At 39.7% G+C, this 23,643-nt stretch overlaps 1 protein-coding gene across 16 annotated transcripts in view; it reads right to left on the bottom strand.

The window, feature by feature from the left end:
• The window catches only part of SVIL (supervillin), a 142,678-nt gene that overhangs the window by 52,587 nt on the left and 66,448 nt on the right, over window positions 1-23,643 (bottom strand). For 7 of the 16 annotated variants that reach the window (XM_040593102.1, XM_040593104.1, XM_040593105.1 and 4 more), the window contains exons 1-6: window positions 21,578-21,777; window positions 18,608-18,674; window positions 13,264-13,355; window positions 7,930-7,987; window positions 7,640-7,791; window positions 6,555-7,239 (exon numbers count right to left, since the gene is read on the bottom strand). In XM_040593102.1, the coding sequence (XP_040449036.1) occupies window positions 6,555-7,239; window positions 7,640-7,791; window positions 7,930-7,987; window positions 13,264-13,355; window positions 18,608-18,674; window positions 21,578-21,638 (1,115 nt within the window). In that variant the 5' untranslated portion in view covers window positions 21,639-21,777. Of the gene's footprint in view, window positions 1-6,554; window positions 7,240-7,639; window positions 7,792-7,929; window positions 7,988-13,263; window positions 13,356-18,607; window positions 18,675-21,577; window positions 21,782-23,643 lie in introns of those variants that run through there. The other 9 variants (XM_040593107.1, XM_040593109.1, XM_040593108.1 and 6 more) reach the window with 6 other exon arrangements.

Genomic DNA, 23,643 nt, shown 5'->3' with positions numbered 1-23,643 from the left:
TGTTTATTCTGGAGTTGAAAGCATAAAAAGAAACACCAGCATTGCAAACTTTTAAAAGGCCTGCACGAAAGGGTATTTGCAGGCTACCTACATACTGTTTCTCAAATACTTTGCTAATGCCCAACTTCATCTACAGTCCTCCAGGAACAGCAGAATCAGAATGGTTTGGGTTGGAAGGGACTTTAAAGATCATCTATTTCCAACCCCCCCTGTCATGGGCAGGGACACCTCCCACTAGACCAGGTTGCTCAAAGCCCCATCCAGCCTGGCCTTGAGCACTGCCAGGGATGGGGCATCCACAGCTTCTCTGGGCAGCCTGTTCCAGTGCCTCACCATCCTCACAGTGAAGAATTTCTTTATATCTAATCTACATCTACCCTTTCTCAGTTTAAAGCTATTCCGCCCTTGTCCTGTCACTACAGGCCCTTGTAAAAAGTCCCTCTCCAGCTTTCTTGCAGGCCCCTTTAGGTACTGGAAGGTGCTATAAGGTCTCCCCGGAGCCTGCTCTTCTCCAGGCTGAACAACCCCAACTCTCTCAGCCTGTCTTCATGGCAGAGGTGCTCCAGCCCTCTGATCGTCTTCATGGCCCTCTGGACTTGCTCCAACAGGTCACATCTAATACTTTTAGCCCTGCAAGCACAGACTGTCCAGCCACACTAACATTTACAAACAAACGCCCTGCAGATGACAAGCATCCAAGCCATTTTCCATTACCTATAGCTATGTCTGAAAGAAGTCCTCACATTGCAGTAGAGCCATCTGGGATGAAAATCCCAAATTAAGCTCCAGGTCATCTACTTCCATTTTTCTTAGCTGGTCTTTAAATAAAAATAGTTGGAAAAGGTGAAATCAATGACTGGTTTTAAGATAACAGTGTATTTACTGCAAATAGGTTTAGATTTGAGAACTCACCTACAGTTGTCATGTCATCCAAATCAAGTTTAGAAAAAGGTCAAACTGACTGTTAAAAACACCTTTTATTTTTCAAAATGTTTTTATGTTCCTAAAGAAACTGACCAAATAGGAGGTAAAAACCTTTCACAGGAGCTGACCCCACAGCTGGAACTGCTTTGAAACAAGCAAACTTCCTTCTCGTCTCTTAACGTGTAATTTGGCACATTTTGCAGTGGGCATGGCCCAAGCAGCAATTATTTGTACTTGATCATTCATCCTTTGAAAAGAGTAGTCAGAAGGACACAAGCCATGTTTTGAATTTAGAGTTAATCAGCCACTTCAGCAGCCAAACACAGACAATGTCAAATGATACCTTCTCAGCACTTTGTTGTTTTCTCAGTGATGGATAATAGGATTAATTATTAAATCTTCTTAGGACTGAAGGCACAAACCTTTCATATGTATTCCAAAGCAAGACACATTCATTTTCCGATTTGAACTCAGCAAATTTAGATTTAATAACAACAATTCTGCAACCTACATAACTTGGAAATGACTACAAAACAGCAGCCACCTGGAAAGCTGGTGTTAGCCCTTATTTTGATTGTGCAAATGGCCTTATAGGAGACTACCACATAGTAGCTTTAAACAGGCTGCATGGTAATAGGCAATGACTTCTTTACCATTCAGCAACAGGGACAAGAGTTTCTGAGAGGTTATTCTTAAATCTGAATATTACACCAGTGAGCACTCAAAGTTGTCAGAAGTACTAAAATGAAGAATGGGCTCTTGGCAATTTGGCCTTTAAAATACCAACTACTGCATACATGCATATCCAAACAAGACCAAAAGTGTAAACTCTTAACTGGTATAAGAGCTACACCATATCTCTTGTGGGTGCAGGTGATTTTCTTCAAAAGACAGTGTGGGAAACTTGTTTTATGCAAATACTGACCCAAGCCTCATCCAGAAAGAATTTGAAATTAGTAATAAAGCAGTCAGTAACTTGTACTAAGTTATGACTTATTCAAAGGGTCATAGAATGGTGTGTGTTGGAAGGGACCTCTAAAAGTCATCTAGTCCAATCCTCCTGCAATGAGCAGGGACAGCTTCAAGTAGATGAGGATGCTCAAAGCCCCGTCCAATCTGACCTGGAACGTTTCCAGGAATGGAGCATCTACCACCTCTCTGGGCAACCTGGTCCAGTGTTTCACCACCCTCATCATAAAAAAATTCTTCCTTATGTCTAGTCTGAATCTAACCTCTTCTAGTTTAAAACCATTAACCCTTGTCCTATCACCACAGGGTCTATTAAAAATTCTGTCCCCTTCAGTCTTATAAGCCCCCTCTAATTATTGAAAGGCTGCAGTAGGGTCTTCCCAGAGCCTTCTCTTCTGCAGGCTGAACAGCTCCGACTCTCTCAGCCTTCCCTCGTAGGGGAGGTGCTGCACCCCTCCGATCACTTTTGTGGCCCTCCTCTGGACCCGCTCCAACAGGTCCATGTCTTCCCTGTGCTGAGGACTCCAGAGCTGGACGCAGCACTCCAGGTGGGGTCTCACCACCATGGAGTAGAGGGGCAGAATCATCTCCCTCAGCCTGCTGGCCACACTTCTTTTGATGCAGCCCAAGATACGGTTGGGTTTCTGGGCTGCAAGCACACATTGCTGGCCTATGTCCAGCTTTTCATCTACCAGTACCCCCAAGTCCCTCTCCTCAAAGCTGCTTGCAATCCCTTCATCCCCCAGCCTGTATTGGTATCAGGGGTTGCCCCCACCCAGGTGCAGGACCTTGCACTTGGCTTTGTTGAACCTCATGAGGTTCACATGGGTCCACTCCTCAAGCTTGTCCAGGTCCCTCTAAATGGTAACCTGTCCCTCAGGCAGGCCAGCTGCACCACTCAGCTTGGTGTTGCCTGCCAACTTGCTGAGTGTGCACTCGATCCCACTGTCTGTGACATTGGTGAAGATACTAACCAGTGCTGGTCTCAATGTGGACCCCTGAGGGACACTGCTTGTCACCAATCTCCACCTGCACATTGAGCCATTGACCACCACTCTCTGGATGTGACCATCCAACTAATTCCTCATCCACTGACCTGTCCACCTATTAAATCCATATCTTGCCAATTTAGAGAAGGATGTTGTGAGGAACCATGTCAAAGGCCTCAGAGAAGTCCAGACAGATGACATACATAGCTCTTCCCTTATCCACTGATTTAGTCACTCCATAATAGAAGGCCACTAGGTTGGTCAGGCAGGACCCCCCCTTGGTTAAGCCTTGAATCACCTCCCTGTTCTCCATGTGCCTTAGCATAGCTTCTAGAAGGATTTGTTCCGTGATCTTCCCAGGCACAGATGTGAGGCTGACAGGTTGGTAGCTCCCAGAGCCCTCCTTTCTACCCTTTGTAAAAATTGGTGCAATATTTTCCATTTTCCAGTCACCAGGGTCTTCACCTGACTGCCATGACTTTTCAAGTATCATGGAGAGTGGCTTGGCAACTGCATCAGCTAATTCTCACAGGACTCTAGGACGCATCCTGTCAGGTACCATACTCATGCATATTCAGGTTCCTCAGGCATCCATGAACCTGATCGTCTCTTACAGTGCGAGGGACTCAGTCCTCAGTCTTGTGGTCTCCCTCAGTCCCTGTCTTGCGGTCCATCCACTCAAGAAGTGTTAGAAGATAGGCTGCCAGTGAAGACTGAGGCAAGGAAGTTGTTGAATACCTCAGCCTTCTCGTCTGTTGTTACCAGTTTGCCAAACTTGATCACTGGGGGTGTGTGCTTTCTTTGACCTTCCTCTTCTGGTAGACATACCTGTAGAAACCCTTCTTACTATTTTTGGCATTCCTTGCCACGTTCAGCTCCAGGCACACCTTGGCCTTCCTGACCCCATCCCTATACAACCAGGCAGCAACCCCTATACTCTTCCCAGGATGCCTGTCCGTGCTTCCACTGCCTGTGCATTTCCTTCTGGCCCTCTAGTTTGACCAGCAGGTCTTGACTGATCCGTGCAGGTCTCTTGCTTTCCCGATTTCTTACACTGGGGGGATCAAGAACTCTTGCACTTTATGGAAAGCATACTTAAAGGATCTGCCCACTCTATTCCTGATGCTTTTGCCCCACTCTCTTTTGTTTAGTATGGCACTACTGCAGAGCGTAGAGACTGCAGAGAAGTAAACCTGACCATACTACAAATGGGATGGAGTTGTCAGAACTTACTTCAAAATGGATCTTACCTATCTAGAAATGGAGAACAACAAAGTCTCAAAAAAAGGAAGACCTTGCAGAAGGGGCCTGTCTCCAGTGTTTGCCAAACATAGCTGACCCCTTAGTGCTTCACACATATAACTTTTAACATATTTAAAAGTATGTCCCCATTAAAAACAGTTTCCTTATAAATCTCTTCCACCCAACTTTTGCAGCATCTTTTATTATAAATAAATAGGTAATGCCAGAAGTGGCAGCTTTAAAAAGAAACAGCTGGAATTTGTGAATGATTTGATAATGCCTTCAGCCTGCTCAGTCTGAACTTGTAACTGGTTTATAAAGCTGCAATATAAAAAAAACCCCACACTTGCTAACTAAAAATGAAAGAGCTTTATAAGGAGACATGGTTTCTCTACATTAAAGGCTGATCTGTGAATGAGGAGGTTCAGGTGTCTCTCTATAGCCAGCACGTGTTTCACCAGGACGACTGCTATCCCACCAATGCTGTGTGCAGTGCAGCTTCTCCTGAGCTGGAGAGAACAATCTAGAAGGCATTTCATTATTCAGTGCCTTATTGGTTTCCCCTCACAGAAACAGTGACTAGGATTTCTTTATGAGAGCAAAAAAATAAACCCTCTTTTTACACTGCAGCAGACCATTCTTGGCTATAAAGTTTGATGGGATATTCTCTTTGCTGTCCTAAGGCTGAAAAATTTGTCCCTTCCTTCACATGATAAAACAAAGAAAAGAACCTGCCAAGGGTCCATTGCTCCAATTTCCCTTCCTATCAGTAACTGGATTAGTCAAGAGATTTATCTCAAATTTACTATTTGAGGATAAGGGATAATATTTTGTAGCATTTGAGTTGCGACTGCTTTAAAGACAAGTTTTTTGGCGCCTGAAAGAACCTAGTCAGCTCAAGGAGTTTCAGCACAACTCTGGTCTCAGCTGCATGGGTGATCCTGCAATGAGTATTTTCCTTATTGTAGCACCAGAATTATAAGCTTAAAACATAAACTAAATAGAAGGTCATACTTCCTAAGTATGTTGATATGTTGACTTACTTTCCCTCTGATGGCTTTTTTGAAATTACAATATTCCTTTAGAATTTTGGCTTAATTGGGAGAGTCCAATGATAGCTCATATAGCTACGTATCCATGCAAAAGAAGATGAGCAGGATTAGAAGTCACCTAAACAATGAAAAGCTATGAAACAAATATTAAAGAGACTATACTGGTGTATCCTGTGCAATAAAGTGAAACAAAAAAGAAGGCTAAGTACATTTCAGCAGTTTACAGGCACTGTAAATAGATGACTTAATCCTCCAGGTCATTAACCTTCGACATGGAAGACTGCTTCATTCAAACTTTAAGGTATGCTTATGCCAGTTAATAAGAAAGGCCACAACAAGTAAGAATCAAGTTTTTTGATTTTGAAGGGAGGAATAAAGCCACCGAGTCAAGGTAGCTTGCTTCTGAACCTACTGCAAAAAATGCCAAAATGTGTAGTTGTTCTGTTTATGCCAGTTCATTTCAGTTTCTTAGAAACAGTCAGCACTGCTCAGCATGATGCAGATGTGTTTACAATTAAGTTCTCCTTACAATTTACATCATTTTGAGCTGCAACACTAACTTAAGTTTTTACAGTTATTATTTTACATCTATGCATCCACATAGAAATTAAAGAATCACACTTAGAGAAAATCTTGCTTTTAAATTCTTAGCTACGCGTTGTTTCCAGTTACCATACCATAACGTGAAATTATGATGTGAAATTAGTGAAAACTGTTGTGGGTTTTTTTTCCTTCTGGAAGAATCTGGTTATCCTATTACTGGAGTAAATTTGTCAAATCTGAAGCAATTTAGCATACCACGAGGAAGGCTACATTTTCTTAAATTCAGCATGAAATTTTAACTCTCCCCTCTGCCCCTTCACACACATACCCCAATATTATCTGAAAGATTAACTGTAACAGTTCAGAAGGTTTTTTACACTGTCTCAGCAGGAAAAGGACTATTATTTCAACTGACCCAAGACGCTTTTCAGCTTTAAACTCTGAGAACTGTTTTATTTTCGCTGAAGCCATCACGAAGCTATTCAAGCCTTTGCTGAGAAACAACTTGCCTTTACTTGGAAACCCCCCACCAAACAATTACAAGATGCCGAAGAAAAAAATTAAAGGCTTACTCTAATGGAGAAAAGAAATAGTTATGGAGAATAGTTAAGGAGAAAGAAAAAAAAAAAAAGCAGATTTAGAACCATAAGTGCATCGATTTCTGGTTTGCATAAATATCTTAGTTATTCCTCTCCTCCCACCCCCAAAGGGCCTGAGACATCCAAAGCCCCTTAATACATTCATCAACGGTAATAAATACATTAGACATTGCTGCAGAAGGCGATATAAGATAAAAGAAGCTACTGTACAAACAGACAATAAAAATCATGCTTACCTTTGTCTGATGTTGCTGTGCAAGTGCTGGTCATTCTGCAAATGGATTGGTGAGGCTGCCCGCTTTGGTGACGAAAGGGACTCTCTGGGGGTTTGCTTTGGTGATATTGGCACTTCATTATAGGAGGAAGATTCTCGCCCAGGAAGTGAAAGGGAGACAGAACTATCCAAGGTTGCTGAAGGGTCAGAAACCTGTCCAATGGCACTGTCATCATCTGCTTTTCCATCACTCTTTTCATTTGAGAGGTCTTCTTTGTCTGGAACAACATCTTTTCCATGGCTGGAGCACTCTTTGGATTCAGCAATCACACTCTTCGACTCCTTCACCTCAGTCCTAGACAAATACAAGGAGCCACAGTCCTTGTTGTCATCACCTTGCCTTTCACTTTTCATTCCCTTTCTTTCCATGCTGTCAGGATCTTTCCTTGCCCGTGTATATCTGGATGAGTAGTCAGAATCCAAATCAGAATCAAGAGATAATCCATATTTTTCTGCCAGCTGGCGCCGCCTTTCTGCCTTGTACCTAGCTATTCTTTCTGCTTTTGACTCTAGTTCCTGGACATCCATGTTTCCTGTAGTATATAAGGGCTCTGTATTACCTCCTGTGATTTCTGTTCGGTATCTTGATGATCTGGGTTGTTTTTCTACAGAAGAATCTGAAGTTTCTTCCTCTTCATTTGATCTTCCTGCCAAAAGTACACCATATATGAGCAAGTCCATCCCAAAACTCCAAGTACCCTACCCACCATCCACATCAAGTGAACTAAAAGCTTCCCATTTTCTTACAAAGTGTACTAATGACTAAACAGACACATGACATTTTTGCACTTATATCTCATACAAATGATTAAGAAATGTGTATTATTTATAATTCTTTACAAGACTCATATGAAATTATTGTTGGTTTAAAACAATATGGATAATAAACCTTTTTCAAATAAGACAACTGAAGAATTAAAAGGCAAGTTAAAAAAAACCCTGACTACAGCTCTTCTATAAAACTCCCTTCCATGTACTGCACAAATGATAGGGCAGTAAACATGAAGTAATTCAGCAATACAAGATTGACTGATATATGCTGCTTACCTAAGTGGGGACTGTATGGATCAGTTGCACGCATATATCTCGGTGTATCTTCCTCTAGTAATCGGTGTGTGACTGATCCTGGACAGTTTTGTAGAAGCATAGGCTGCGTATCATTTTCAATTCCTTCTAAGCGTCTAGCTATTCTCTCTTTTCTGAAAAAGATGTTAACAATGTGAGATCAAGCATCTTTGAAGATTTGAGGTTTCTAAGTTTCTAAGAGGAGATAACAAAACAGCTGTGTGTTTTGTTTTAAAGGCCAAAGACTTTTTTTTTTTTTTTTTTTTTTTTACCTTTTCATTTCCAAAAAATCTTGGTGGTTTGGTTCAAACAGTTTTCTTAATTCTGAAACTGAGACAACAAAAGATTATGCAGTTTATAAGCTACTAAGCTTCAGAAACTCACAGAAACTTGCTATAATGCTTTAGGATAAGAAGGAACAGTCAAATAGAGGTAAGAGGTTTGAAACAGCTTTTGTCAGGGAACAAACATTTTCCTTGTTTTACTCGATTATTAAGCTTGTGTTGTCAAAAGTGCATTAGGTACACAGGTGTAAACACCAAGGTGTCCTCCCCTCCAGGTACTTCCAGGCTAAGGTAGAATCTGCTATGCCATCCTAGCAGTTTTCAAAATCTAGTACAAAGTGGGTATGTTGTATTTTGATTAGCTGAGGTCAAGCTCACATGCTATAATAACCTATTTCAAAACCAGGTAGTATGGAACTACTGCTTTATCTTGTCTAAACAGAGGTTGGGGACTGAGTATGTTTAAAGAGAAACAGTGTCCTCTATTCCTTACTTTCCTCCACTCCCTTATACTGAGCAAATCGCAAGAATCGCAGTGACTCATGGTTGGAGTAAAAATTACCATGTGCCCTCATGATATTCCTGCATGGTTAATCACTTTCTACCTTGCTAATTTTCCCTTGTAGTTTCAATTGGACATACTTTCCTTCTCTCCCCCTAAACTGTTTGGTGGTGTTATGTGCTAGTAGACAGCTGTCACAGTTCACAAAATAGTAGTGAACCAACAGGAGGCATGACAGATGAAGTAATCCCTATATATATATACACACACACACATGTGCAGTTATCAGTGATGTTTGCAAACCACACTGGAGCAGTGAGTGCTACATAAACAAGTATGGTGTGACTTCTTACCACCAGGAAGAGAAACCATCCACATTGCCAAAGGATGGGGAGGGGGAAGGTGGTGTGCCTAACAACCCCCGCCACATACCCACCCGTATCATTGCCTTGGCAAAGATACGGTGCTAAAAGCTGTATGTGCCTTCTGATGTAATGCACCTCTGGGGTTCTGATCCTGTGGACCCAGGGATCACAAGTTAAAGCAAGCTAAAGCCTACAGCCTGCTAAGTCAGCCTTAGATTGCCATCAGAAATGCCTGATGAGCCAGAAGTGTCCAGTAGACGCTGTTCCACACCACAGCAGAAGTAAATCTATCACCTTTTTTCCCTACCAGACTTCATAGCTCTAGATACTTCGAAGATAAACATTATTGAAACACTATGCTTTCAAAGGTCTGATGCACCTTCTCTCGCTTTCCTCTGCATGCATCACTAAGTCAGGGTTTCAGCTCAGCTGATGGATATTCAGGAAGCTGGCTATAGTCAATACCACTGCTCATACCTCACAGATACAGACACTATTGACATTGGCTGCCATATCAACCTTATGTGCTGAAAGGCCACTAGGACTTCAGGTAAAATTTCTTGCATCACCAAGAATGAATGTGTTCTGATCATGACTACTCAGAGAAGCAAATGAATGAGGTATGAATGTAGTGTCTGAGGCTACACATGAGGGCCCACTGAGCATGTGTGATTAACCAGGGGAAGAAATCAACTGGGCCACTCCCCAAAACAACTCGTTTAGTCTATGTTTTTACAGAAAGTAGACTCAAGCTATCCGCCTCAATTCCTCAAGCCAGGTTAGCTCAGATTGTGATCATGCCATGAAAAAAAATCTGATACGTAGACATTTGATGCAACTAGCAATGCAGAGTAGCCAAGTATGCAGCTACTTAACAGCACTAACCCAAGGGACACTTCTTCCACGCCTAGTTTCAGCATCTGCAGCAAAGCAGATTGAAGCCTATATACTGCTGACGAGGTTTACAGTGCAAGATAGCCACTGAAAGTCAGCAAGCTCCAGGCACAGATCTCTGGAGACGGGTGGAAACTGGACTTGGGCAATGCAGAATTTGCATCCTGAACCAATACCAAAGCAAAGGTGAGCCTTTACATGTTGTTTTCACAGTTTTTTCTCACAATGCATGAGCAGTTCCTGCAGCTGCCCTGCCTATTCAAGCTGTGCTAGCTATAGAAGTGTATTAAACAGAGAATTTAACCATATGAAACCAGCCTTCATCTCACATTCACACCAAAGAAAACGATTTCTTACGAATATTTCCCTCTCACCTTTGCCAAATCTACTTCTGTTTAAGTTTGTTCCTCTGGCTTTTAAGAGTTTTTCTGTTCCATCTGTTGGCTATACGTACATGAAATGGCCAAAACAAAGCCCATAACTGTTCTGCCACTTCTGACGGGTCAAAGGCCTCCACAGCTCACAGTTAATAAAACTACATTCCATCCAAATCCTGATCATTTTTCTTCCCTAGTCACCAATTTATACAGTCCCTAAAACCATCATCAGAGAACAGGTCTTTTACCCAGCTTTAGTAAAGCTCTAAAGCATAGCTTCATATACTAAAGTCATCTTCCCACCTCCCCCCAAAAAAAGGAAACGTGACTATAAGTTGTTCATATACAAGAAATGTGGAACATCCAAAGAACTCCCAGCAGCATTAGCTCAACACCCTCTTGCTATGTGTTAGCTGAAGTTCCAGAGATTCTACTACCCTTTTGCAGTCCTAAAAAGAGCACTGGCCTCATGAAGAATCTCTCCAACACCTTCCCAAACAAGATGGGACAAAAATAGCATGGGACTACTCTTATGCTGCCTTACACTTTTTCCACACTTGAGATTCCAGACAGTAATTTCAGCTAGGTTGGCCAACATCTGCAGAGCTTTTTTGTGAAAGCAGTTTCAGCAATATTCTTCGTCTGGGGAACTGGGGAAAAGAAGCACAAATAAAGCAAAAAAAGAATACAAAATGCAGGAAGTCTTCTACTCTAGTGATTTCTTTTTGCTGAATAAAATATTTGACTTCAAAACATGAAAGCCAGTTGGAGAAATTTCACTCATAAGGACAGTGGTTGGCCATTGCAAGCTTAGGTGATAGGGTTTCTCTTTTTTAGTTTGCAGTTTGGACATGTTGGTGCCAATCTCCCATCTGTTCATGGGATGTTTCTCCCCATGACCATCAAAGGCTATACCATTTCAAAAACATCCATGACAGTGTTAAAGAATAACACCACTTCTACCTAAAACGTAGCACAAAGATCTGATTCAGCACATAATAAAAGACTAAGAAGCTTAAAATAACTAAATTCACAGTAAAAGCTCCTCATCTAAGTTTCTTCACGCCAACACACTTTGTAAGCACTGTTGCTCAGTATAGTTGAGGGCAACAGGAAGAACAGCCACAGTTCAGGAACAGCCCTGAACTTCAGGCTTTAGTTTAGGATGTTGAGCAGGTTGCTATGGCAGGATACTCTCTAAGGTAGACTCCCAAGAGGCATCTTAATTTTGGTAACTGTAGACCTTCTGAGCAAAATTTACCTTCTAATACCAGTATTTAGCAAAAGCAGTATTGTTTCATGCCTTGTCCCAGAATAAAAAACAAAAAGTACATTTGGAGGGCACCTTATAAAAATGCTTACAAAACTCCTTAAATTAAGGTGAAAGATTTCTTACAGATTTCAGAAATCTTTCAGAATCATTTGTTACAGAATATAAATATGTTTTTGCTGAAAGCCCTCTTTGACAACAGCAGAGGGGAAACATGTGGATAAAGTTGCAGGCATGTGACAGCAGTTTTATTTTTAAAATACAGAAGCTGTAAAAACTAAATCAAGCCTTCCAAAAGTCCCTACTAGAGAGTGAACACATAAAATTGTGAAGCCTGTATAGATGTGGATCAGAAGTTTACCTGCCAGAGTCTTAATTTCTCAGAGCTAGTAAATAACCATTGCAATGCAGGTATATACATTTTCATTTTGAGGAAAATTTAACGCAATAGTGAAGCCTACCAGCCTTGTCCCTACCTCCTCTTCTCACCTAGAAAGATGATAGTCTGCAAACCAACTTTGAGAAGCATTTATGTTTTCTTTGTGCTAGCAGAGGCATACTAAATATCAAATACTTAACTGCAGGCAGCAATGTGTGAGACTTCAACTAGACTCTTTGAACTTCAGTTCAGTCTGTATCAGTTGAGAATTAAATATAATCCTCCAGTTTTCCAACATGTGCAAATCTGGATCGAAGTTAGGCCCTGGATGGGACAAATAACCTGGATTTTCAGAAAGCGTTTGGCCTTAAGTAGTCGCTCAGAATGTAACCATCAGCTCCCACTGCTAATTTTTTCTTAAGTTTGGTACACACCAAATCTGATGCCTTTATTGAGAGAATAATTTCTTAGGAAATAGAGACATCTGGGAGAGGAATTCATTCACTGAGAAGAAACTTACGAAGAAGGTTTTTCAAGTGAAGGCTCTTGCAATTAAGTTGTTGGCCAGCATGACTATCAGGGTGTTCTCAGGGCATCTGTATTGTATAAATTACTCTATCCCATCATTATGTCAATCAAGTCTCTTTGAACATCTGTAATGATTATATTTTTTAAAAAGCACATCAAATATCACTTAAGTGTTATACTGGAAGAAAGCTCCTTTCTAAAGGAACTTTGCAACAAATGACATTAAAAGAGCAAGCCAGTTCCTTTACGCTGAGATTAGTGCACCTAGCCTTGTAGTTTGTCTGAAAAGGGCAAATACCGTTAGATTTTTAATCGAAGTTCTGAGATTCACAGCATCTCTGAGTGAAAGGAACATATTTATGCCAGTTACATGTTGATCTTACGTCAAAATGTCCCCCTTTACTGGTCAAGAGCTATTTCCTAGCAGACTGTGATCTCTTCTAAATAGTTCAGGAGAATTAATTGTCACCTCTACCTGAACTGTGTCAAAAGATAAGAGACAGAACTTCTGTTTTCTTCTTAAGTCATTCAGTCTAAGACAAAAGTTTAAAGAAAAAAAATTCCCAAACCCCATATCTACTGCAGGTCCTTTAGCATGCAAGATTAAAATTCAGTGTGTAGTCAGTAACACAAGCACAGTGATTCTCCCAGCCACTGAAGGGGACTGGAAAAAGCTATGACTACAAGCCAAGTTAGTACACTTGAAATCAGTACTAATCTAACTATACAAAGAAACCGCTCTCAAGTTCTGAATTTCAACTAATCTTAACCTATTGAAAACTAAGTAAATAAAGCTGCACTTTATGAAGCAGGGATGTAAAAAGGCCTTGTAAAAGAGCATTGGCTAATCCCGTTTTATCCCCTATGCATACTTCACAGGGAAAAGAAAACTCATTTACAAAACATCCGTGCCTAAGTGATCTTAACTGTGCCTTGCGCTTCGATAGACTAAACTTCACATGCTGTTAAATTACCACTTGTGTTCATAATGTGTCTCCCTTACCTACCTTTTGGAAGTACTGCTAAGAGATTAGCATCGATATCCTTTGTGCTGTTTGCAAGTTCTTCTTTATCTTCAAATGAGAATTCCTTCTGAAAACTGAAAGCAACATCTGGTTTACAGAACTGTGGATGTTTCTGCTACAAATCAAATAAACCCAAGATGTAACCAATTTACTGCAAGATAGTGTAACAGAGATACCAAAGAAAATATTTTCCATAAGAACAAAATAAGAAATAACCCCAAGAAACTCACAAAGCCAAACTGAACATAATTTGAAACTTGTTTGGAACAGACTGTGACACATTTTCACATTAAAATAGTGACTGGAGACTGCCTTCAAAATGCTCTACTAGCAACTACATTTGAAATTGTCTATACTGAATGATTCTTCATAAATATTTAAACATATTTCATCAAACGCAGTACTGTATGTTCATTCCACCTAGAAGCCTTATGCATGACTGCCCTATTGTTGTTACTGCATTGATGTCTGGATCTTATATGGCTTGTAATACACTAATATGAGCAGCAGATCATTTAGTTTTATATCTTGTCTTTTCAAAACAGCAAAAATGTCCATTTAGATGAAACAAAACATTTCTTTAAATATGTTCATTAAATATACAAATTTTAACTGTAAAATGTAGGTGTCGTAATGGTCTAAGGTAGCTACTGTCTACAAAGACTTTTTTAGAGGAAGTATTCCTCCTTTTGGGTAAAACAGAGTGAGATTTTTTTCTCTCCAATTATTAAAAATAGAGAGAACTGCTGTATTCTGCCATTATGACTTCTAAACTATCCCAACCAGGCATAAGAAAACTTATACCAGTCTTAAAACCTTTAGCAAACTGTGTGGACAGGTGTAACAGATACAAAATCCCACAGTGATCCCAGGCTCTTCATTTTGCCATGGTAATGATGTGCCGTATCATTTACTGTCATTTTGGTAAGACAAATTGCACAGCCTTCCTGCTGGAAAATCCTTCCTCAGTATAGTTTTAAAATGGCTTTTTAAATAAACAAATACCCTTTCATCAAGGATATTTGGTTAAAAATGAAAAAAAAAATTTTTTTTTTTTTAAATTCTGTACTCACTATTCCAGTACAAAAACTTTTCAATGAGAAATGTAACATGTAATGACTAATAACTTTTTACATGAACTCCAAGAAGTATTCGCTTCTTTATCATTTATAGATAATACTCCTTTGTAAGACACTGAAGAGAGAATAAAATTCTTCAAATGACAATAAAGAAATTAGGCTGTGTCACATTGAGGCACCATGCCACCTGCTCCTAATTGTCTCCAACAACTGCACTTACAGATATTATTCCAAGTACTGCCAAGAAAAGCAATGTTAGCCACTACAGAAAATAGAAGGGAGAAGATGAAGAGCTGCGATAAGCTGTCCATTACAGAAAACTGTGTATCCTTACAGGGTAAAAACACTTGGACAAAACTAAACAAAAACCAAAATAAAATTAAAAAATAGCACACAGAAGCCACAAGCAAATGAGTACGTGTATCATCTGAGACTAAGCAGAGACTCAGACAGTTAACCGCATGTTTCTATATGCCTAACCCACACTGCCAACACTCCTGATTCTTATTAGCCTCACAATATGTTCTTTTCTTACAGACACAGCTTCTGGAGAACCCCTAGGTGGAGAGATTCCCAGTTTCCATTTGAAAGCAGTTTCTACTCCTTTTGGCTATGGATGAGTTTGAAAAATGTGAATAATATTGGCCTAAGGCTATAAATCAAACCCAAAATGTGTTCTGTCAAATCAATTTGATTACTTAAGACTTGTCTCAAAAGCACTGAGGGACCCAGCTCACGATTTTTGAATACCTGGGCTTTATCTAGCAGCATCTCCAATTGCTTCCATAATGCTTGTGACAGCGCGGTACCTTAAGTTTCCATAAACATGGAATTCTGTATGGAAACACATTCGTTCATACAGCAAAATCTTTCATTAACTGTGCACTAACAACCACAACTATGCCTCAGTTCCACGCAAAGTTCCAAAGGTAAAATCATACAGAATCAGAACTGACACTAGCCCACTGGTTCTGAAAAGAGTTGTATGATTGGATTGCTTGTGGATCCTCAACAAACTTTTACATACTGTAAACTAGTTCGGTTCGCTCCTGCTCCTTCCTCCAAACTCCAGGGATTTCCAGGGACTCTGAAGCCAGAGACCCTCTAAACCCAGTCTAAACGTCTTTCCCTCTGTTTCCATTCATTTGCTGTGTCGTTGGTTACCTTATTTTTTTTAATAGAAGTTTTCCACATCTACTCAGCTCCTCAAGACAGGCTCTCAGTTTCATTGGTTATCTGTAAAAATGTTCTCTACCTATTCCAGTTTTAGGTCATGTTTTTGTATACGGTGACTAGAATTGGACAGTCTTCATGCCAGACCTGGGTCTTAGCAGTGTCTCATAAAAATAGGAATTTTAAAAGAGAAGACATTATTATATGATTAGCCAGATGAATGCCAGGATCTATAATACATTTTTATTTTTATATCTACACTATTATTGCTTGCTCAATCCTGCACGAGAAACTAATATGCCAAGGCTTTGCTTTCATCAGTTGCAAGTGACAGAAAAATTTATCAGCCCCCAATGCACAACTGTGCACTTAGTATTATTACATTACATCCTTTTTCTATTACTCCTCAAGGTCATCCAGTTCTTCCTGTATATGAGCTCCCTCCTCCTTTGTACTGAGGGTGGGTTCCAAGCTTTGCTCACCGGCAGATTTCATTAAAATTCTTTTAATAACCACAAACTTTTTAAGCTTAACCCTCAGTGGGCTACAGAGCATCACAGGCTATCTGCTTTGTGAAAGTTCCTTCCCAGTTTCCCTTACGCTCGTCATTTTCCATTTCCTTCTGGACAGACTGTAAACTTTTATTTTCTTGTTTATTTTTAAATGATTAATTATTTTCATATCATGACTATTTTATCCACAATGGAGGAGTTTTTCCTCTTCAGGAGTGTTTTTGCTTTCTCTTGCAAAGCTGCAGGTGGCATTGCTTGTTTTAAATAAGATAATAAATAAATAAAAAAATAATAAAAATAGAAACACAAATTGTTTTAAACTGATGTATCAATTACATTGCTTTCACTTGCACAGAGGATTCAGAGACAGACCACTGCTCTGAAGATGATACAGTCAAGCCAGCAATTGGGTATTTATAGATACATATATAAAATTAGTTCTAAAAATGAAAGTAGACATATTTAGGACATGTCACAGTATTCAATAAGAACATTCATTAGGAATCTAAATTGAGTCAGAAGGTTGTTCAAGCAATTCCAAATAGTAAAAATTATTTTTTTAAAAAAAGTATTACAGGACACTACTCATAAGGCTTTAAAAAAACCCCACAACATACAGTTGTAAGTAATTCCTCACCAAGACTTCCCTTTTCACTCAAAGGGATCTATCCAGATGTCTCCCTGCTTTATTAGTTTCTCTGCTAAAGAAGCAGCTGCATCATCAATTTAGTGACTTAAGCAGGGTGTGACTGTCAGACTTGGACGCCAAGTACACTGTACTTCCAAACTCATCCGCAATCCTGTTATAGAACTACATCTACTACATCTACTCACCTTTACTTTTCTTAATTTCTGAAATCATGCTATAAATTTAGGTGCAGATTCTGAGAAGCAGCACCAGAAATCTCTGCACATAATAGCTAGGCTATGCACATTCATTATTCGAACAATTTAAGGCATATATAGGTTTCTCTAAATGAATGAAATAATTTAGCAGTTTGCAAGAACTCTTTCTTTTTGAAGTCCCTGTTAAATCTGGATACTGCAAGAGGAATTTCTCCTTTGCTTGCCTGAAATTTAGCCTATGATCATGGTTTATGAAATGCAATCAACAGCATGAGGTCCCATGAGTTTGTTTCATGTAGGATTTATGTGTGGTTTGGTCTCAGGTTCCCAACAAACCCATTATACTCTCCAATGTTCAGGAATTCATATGATTCCTATTAAAACACAGGCAACAATATTTCACAGTCTCAACAGTTTTTTGTTAAAAACAATGTGTAATGTGACATTAGTAAAGTATTTGACAGTCTCAGTAGTTATACTGCTCTTGCAACTTCCCAGGTAAGTGCGGGCTGCTTCTATACATCAGGGATTCCAAGATGAAAACTTCATCTGCTGCTGCAGCAGCAGCATACAATTTCTAAATAGCTGCCCCACTAACCTAGTTACATGCCCAAAAGCAAGCACAAGTTTGATCCGAATGCCACTGATCACACTACCTTGCCACCTGGATTAAAGCTATGGGATACACTGAGATTTCGTGATTGAAACACATGCATGAAAATCTGCTTTTATACCTGCCAGCTAGATGATTGGCATTCATTTTTCTTCTCTTTTTCTACCTCCAAGGAGTATTTCCTTCCCTGGACTGTTATGTAAAAGGTCTGTTCTACAGTCATATCCTTCTCTTCTACTCCCACTTCTACCTTCCACTACTTGCCTTCCATAACACAATGCATCTTGTACACCTAATTCCTTCCATCTCTAAAAAACAATATTATATGGAATCAGGTGCACTCCAGAAGGTGTGCGTTGACTGAAAAGATGCTTGCACACATAAGCCTGGGTGCCTAAAGGTGGTGTATTCCTGTGCAGCTGAGCCAACAAAACAGCTGGTTGCTGGGGCAGAAGTCAATTCCCAACTCCCTGACCTCCTCTCTGCACTGTTATGAATGAGTCCAGCAAGAGCAAAGGTGGACACCAAAAGCAGTCAGAGTGAGGATGGGAAGAGAGAGGGAATGTGACCTACCACCTTGCTTAACTTTGAACTGTATCCCCTGACTCAGCCTTGTGGAACTGTGCCCTAAGACTGCAGGCACGAGGTAGCATGGCCCTGCAAGGAAGCAGCATCACCTCTCCATTCATCTCTGCAGCATCCCCCTCCCATGTGCTGACAAAGCTCTCTGTATGGCTGTATAATTAATTCACCCACTTCAGCCACCTTCTTTTTTAGACAGACCAGTTTTCCAAGCCGGTTCACTAGATGTCTGTACTGTGTTTGTGCCATGCAAAGAAAAATGGGCATTGCAGTGGCAGGAGGCTCAGTGCAGAGTAAGACTTTTCCCTTAGCAATGCCAGCTAAAAATTTTCACATCACTTTGGAGGCAGTTAAGTGTTTTCAATACCTGTTCAGAGCATCTGCTTTATGCAAAAGCTTGGTCCTGCAAGAGGACCAATAATAATTTGCCCTGACAAAAGAACAATCAGGTTCAAGCAATAACTGCAAGTCACAATCGTGCAACCGGTCATCCTCACTGGGCAAGAAAAGCTTGACCTTACCTTAATGCTCCCTTTCTTTGGAGCAATCGTGAAGGTTTAAATCTGACTGAGTTTTCTTTGTCAAAATCTGTGAAACAAAAAGAAAACACACCATAGTGAACATGCTTCAATAGAGAAACTTTTAGGAAGCTAGGTTGTAGTCTCCAATCATTGTTCTTTTTCACTGAAAAAGACCATACAAAGGACTTCCTTCTAGTCAAAGGAGCATAAGCTGTCACATCCAAGATGGTGATAAACCAAAGCCTTGCAAAAATGAGTATATAAGTAAACTTGATAAGTAAATCGAAAGCATCAACACTTTATGGAACTGCCACGTTCTAATCCCAGTATTCATGGTACAGCACTGCAGTATCATTTAAACTCCTTGACTCGGTTTCCCAGCTTATAAAACAGGCAGCAGACATGTTTATGAAGCACTCTGCAAATGTGAAACGCTGCAAACAGTAAGAGCCTTTTTGGCTGAAGCCTAGCAACACTATAAAAACTGCATATTCACTGCAGAAGTCTGAGAGGTCCAGCTAAGGATCTGTTGCAACAACAGTATTACACCATGCAAGACCGAAATATTTCTGAAGGTTTTCTACTATTTGGAAGTTCCAATTTTTTTTCTGAATAGCCTGAACATGCTTACCTTCTCCTTCAGAGAGGAACACGTGTTTACACATCTGTGTGAGATGCAGCCTTATATTCAAAAAGCATGTATTACAAAGTTACTAGGTTCCCAAAGCTTTGTGAACCATAACAAGCAATGGGCAATTTCCCATATCTCTCCCCAATTTTACTTTTCCATTTCTGCAGTGAAGAGCATCATCAGAGGACTTAAATGATGACCAGTGGCAAGGGGGACCAGTGCTCCATGCACCAGCTCCCTCCATTCAACAATGAGGATGCTATTAAGAGACATTAGCGAACTCCTAGCCAGGAAGCAGGGGAGTACCTGCTCTGTGACTGCTGTTGAAAAACACATGAAGCTACTAATAATTTACTTCCGATGGGAAAATGGCCTTCCGTCCTCATCTGTGTTAACTCTAATATCCCAAGACCCTAAGTTAAGAAACAATTGGTCACTGATGCAGTATTCATTTTATTTTTGAAAGACAGACCTGAATATTACACAACCTGTACTTTAGAACAATTCAAAAGCAGCTACACCCCTTTTATTCTACCTCAGAGCTGAGATTTAAATATTTCAAAGGCCGTTTTGCTAATACAAAGTATTTTAAAGTCTAGGTAGGATGTTTCTTTATTTTTGCAGAAAAGGTTTAATGAAAATTATAGCTGACGACATGGGTCTTAACTTAGAGAGTGTATCTCTTGTCTATGCCTTTGAAAAATTTTCACCCTCCTCCCCTCTTCCACTTCTTTCTACCACCTCTGCAGGTATGCAGATTTAGGAGAAGAGAAGAGAAAAAACCAACAAAACAAAAAAACAGGTTGATAAAGGGCTTAAAATGTGCAAAAAAGCATTTTTTAGTCATCTGCTACAAGTCAGTGCAGATTTCAAGCAGCTTTGCTAATAGCATTCTTCAACTTTAATAGGCAACTTTTCCCTGTTTTTGTTAACATTCATTTTCTCTTTCCAAGTAAATGAAGAATAAAGCACGCAGATGACAAAGAAACATCTTGTTAGACAAAAATAGAGCATTATAAGAAAAACAGTACGAATGGTATAGAAAGTATTATATTTTACACTACAACATTAAAAAGAATATTCCATGCCATAAGTATCCTCTAAAAAGGCTAGATTTACATTACTGTGAGAAGAGTATGCAGTAACTTAAAAAGCCCAGCTCAGTATCAGTTTAGCTAATCAGAACCAGACATATCTTAAATTTATAGCTGTTGTAACAGGATATAACCCATCCTATAGGTTTTGGCACTAAAACAGCTGTCCACCATGAAAACCACACGTAGACCACAGAGAAATTCTCCCTACCCTAGGCAAAACTGGAGAGGGGATATTGGAAGGGAAGAAAGTAGCTTTCATTGATTTGCTTGGGAGATGGGAGGGAGAAGGGCTGCTAAGAGGGGGCACACAAGCTAGTCTGGCTCTTGCTACCCATTAAACACATTCAGTAACATTCATACATATGACATCTATAATACCTCAAAAACATCTTAAACCTTTGCTATATTTCACAGGGGCAATTTCCACCCCCCACCCCCCCCCCAATTATACTGTTATATTATTTTGATATTTTATGTATTTCCTCCTGTTCAAATTTAACCCCATGTAGGAGGATTAAAGTTCAATAAAACTTACTACAATATGGAAGTTTTAAAATTAAATGCAAACACAGGAGAAAAAGTAAAACAACTCTGCTTCAAAAGAAAATAAATATGCCTACAAAAGAAACATCAGTTTAACACAGTCTTAATTCAATGGTTAATTTAAAGAAAAAAATCCACCCTCACAGTACCTAATACACAGAAGGAAAATCTTTGCAACAGCATTTTGTTCCTTCTTTCACTGAGGAATTCTAAACATGCTCACAACCACATTAAAACAATTTTAAATATTTGTATTTAAAACCAAGAGTATATTTACTGAAGTGTAAATCAAACTTGCTCACAAGTTTAACCATTTGTTCAGTCTAGTCCCCCTCCCTCTTGGGTACAAACTACCAGATAAAACCACTACCAATAATTTAATACACAGGAAATCAAAAATGCTGAATTTTAATAAAAAAAGTAGATGCAACCTTCCAGTCTTACTTAGTATATTTAAAGGCCCTAAGTCGGTGGCAAGTTAAGCTAATTAAAAGATCCATCTAATCGGATCTTTCAAAAGTGTCCTTTAGGAAATAAAGAAATAGCCTAGGTGACTAACTGCATACTAATTGCTAAAGTAGCTAATGTAGCTGCAGAAAGATCCAGTCAAACAATATTTACACATGCACACATATATACAAGAAAGATTAAACACACACAAATGAACTGCATTTTCTCCTATCTACTTGGAACTCTTACCTTGCTCCTCAGAGTATTTAACATTTCCCAAATAGCTGGAGATCCAAGGATTTCTGAACATGGTTGCACAAACAAAGGATTCAGCAAAGAGAAACTACAATAGCAGCTAATTCTCAACCAGCCACAGCCCTAGGCCTGTCTTAGCAATATCGCGTAGAGATTTTTCATAGCACAGGACTGGAGCTGTCAGGCTATCGCATCCTAGGGAGTACAGTAAATGCATAGCAATAGGCTGCAAGCTGGAGCAGCTCAAGCCAGTAATCAGATTACAAACAGAAATTAGGCACTTGAATACTAAAACAGATTGGGCAATGGTGATTGGGAGATTTATAATATTACCACTTCAAAGATCCAGCCAAATCACACAAAATACGCCTGAAAAATGAATGCAGAACCCCTAAATCCTCATACTACAGAAGAAAAAAGAAAAAAGGAAAAAAACCTCCAAGAAGAAGAAGAATTCCTTCGTATCTCTAATCAGGATAAACTGCAATGCTTGCTTCAGAAAAACAGCATTGAGGCTGCCAAAAAAATGGACTCTGTTAATCATATCATTATGCTAAACGCTTTGCCTAACTGTTAGTTGGAACACTTAGAACAGACAAGATTTATGGATAACATATGAACAAAATTACTGGTGGGGGTGGGGATTTAGGAACAGACACCACAGCTCCAAATATTTTAATTTGAGACAGAAGGTGTAAAATTGTACAGAAGTATTGTCTAGCTACCATATTCTTTTATTTTTGATGGATTTTGGATTTAAGAGTTGGAACCCTTTATAGTTAATTTTGAAAATCTGATCGTATTTGTTTGAAATGGTGCAATAACCCTGGCGCAGTCTTCCACACTAAACTAAACTACCTGGTCATTCAGCACACACAGAAGCGTTAAATATGTGACTGAAACACACACTTAACCCCATCCAACCAAAGGCAGTAACTGCCTACTAGCTTCCCTCCAACAGACTTCTTCCCTTCAAAACCATTTCAACTAGTATCAGTAAAAAACTCACCACAAGGCTGGGGTTGTCAGGACCATGAAAAGACAGCCTAGAAACACAAGACTGCAGTTCCTGTCTTTTCTTATCCGTTTTTATGATATCTGGTACAACAGGACCCTGATCCATGCTGGGAACCTCTATGTAGTGGCAAAAGGTAAGCAATGATGCTGTGAAAGAGACTGCTTAACCACAAGTGAAAAATACAATCTATCAAAAATCTATTAAATTCTGTTGGCTCGCCATGAAGTTGTATTTAGCCTGTCTAGGTCATCAAAACACTGTTTTTCATGCTAACATGTTCTTGCAATGGATAGAAAAGTATGTGCTCCATCTTGTCTAATGGCCGTGCTATTTGTATTCATTTATTCATTTTTAACCACGAATAACACTGCAGTCACCTTAACTGAAGCACCTTTTATTAGCTGATTCAACAGCCCAGAGCTCCCCCCTAGAACAAGAGTCACCACGAGAGTCACCCAACACAAGAAACATGGCATTCAAGTCTCTGATTCAGAAATATTTGATAGTACGTACCACGTTTTTTTCTTTGCCTGTAACCTTACTGGCTCTCGCATTGAATTCTAAACCTCTTCACAGCACCACCCATAGAACACAAACGAAAGACCGCTACGCTGCCTTGGCCAGGTGTGAAGGCCTACATGTACTTGAGCCTAATATCTATAAAAGCAGTACCAAAAAATACATTCTGTCGACACTGGTCCAAACCTGCCATTAACCTGAAAATCCACTTTATGGCCTAGACATAAGTGCAGATGTGCTTAACAAACAAAAATGAGACAGTGTAGAAATAACAAAGAAGCTGCCTGGTAGCAGCTAATGGGGATGTTCTGGACCAGTATCTGTGTGGGTATATGAATAAAAGAGACATCCAGTTTTGTAAAGGTGTCTCATTTCCAAATCCTGCTTGTGTGAAGACTGCTTACTTGATCTTGTGAATAGGAGTATTACTACCTGGAAGATTTTTAAGCACCTGTACCCATCTGGTACACAGTAAGGAAACTGTTTCCCATAAAGAACAGATAAATAATACTCATTTGATAAA

The sequence above is a fragment of the Falco naumanni genome, chromosome 4 (genome assembly GCF_017639655.2).
Source record: "Falco naumanni isolate bFalNau1 chromosome 4, bFalNau1.pat, whole genome shotgun sequence".
NCBI lineage: Eukaryota > Metazoa > Chordata > Aves > Falconiformes > Falconidae > Falco > Falco naumanni.
This window is presented reverse-complemented; position numbering and strand designations above follow the sequence as displayed.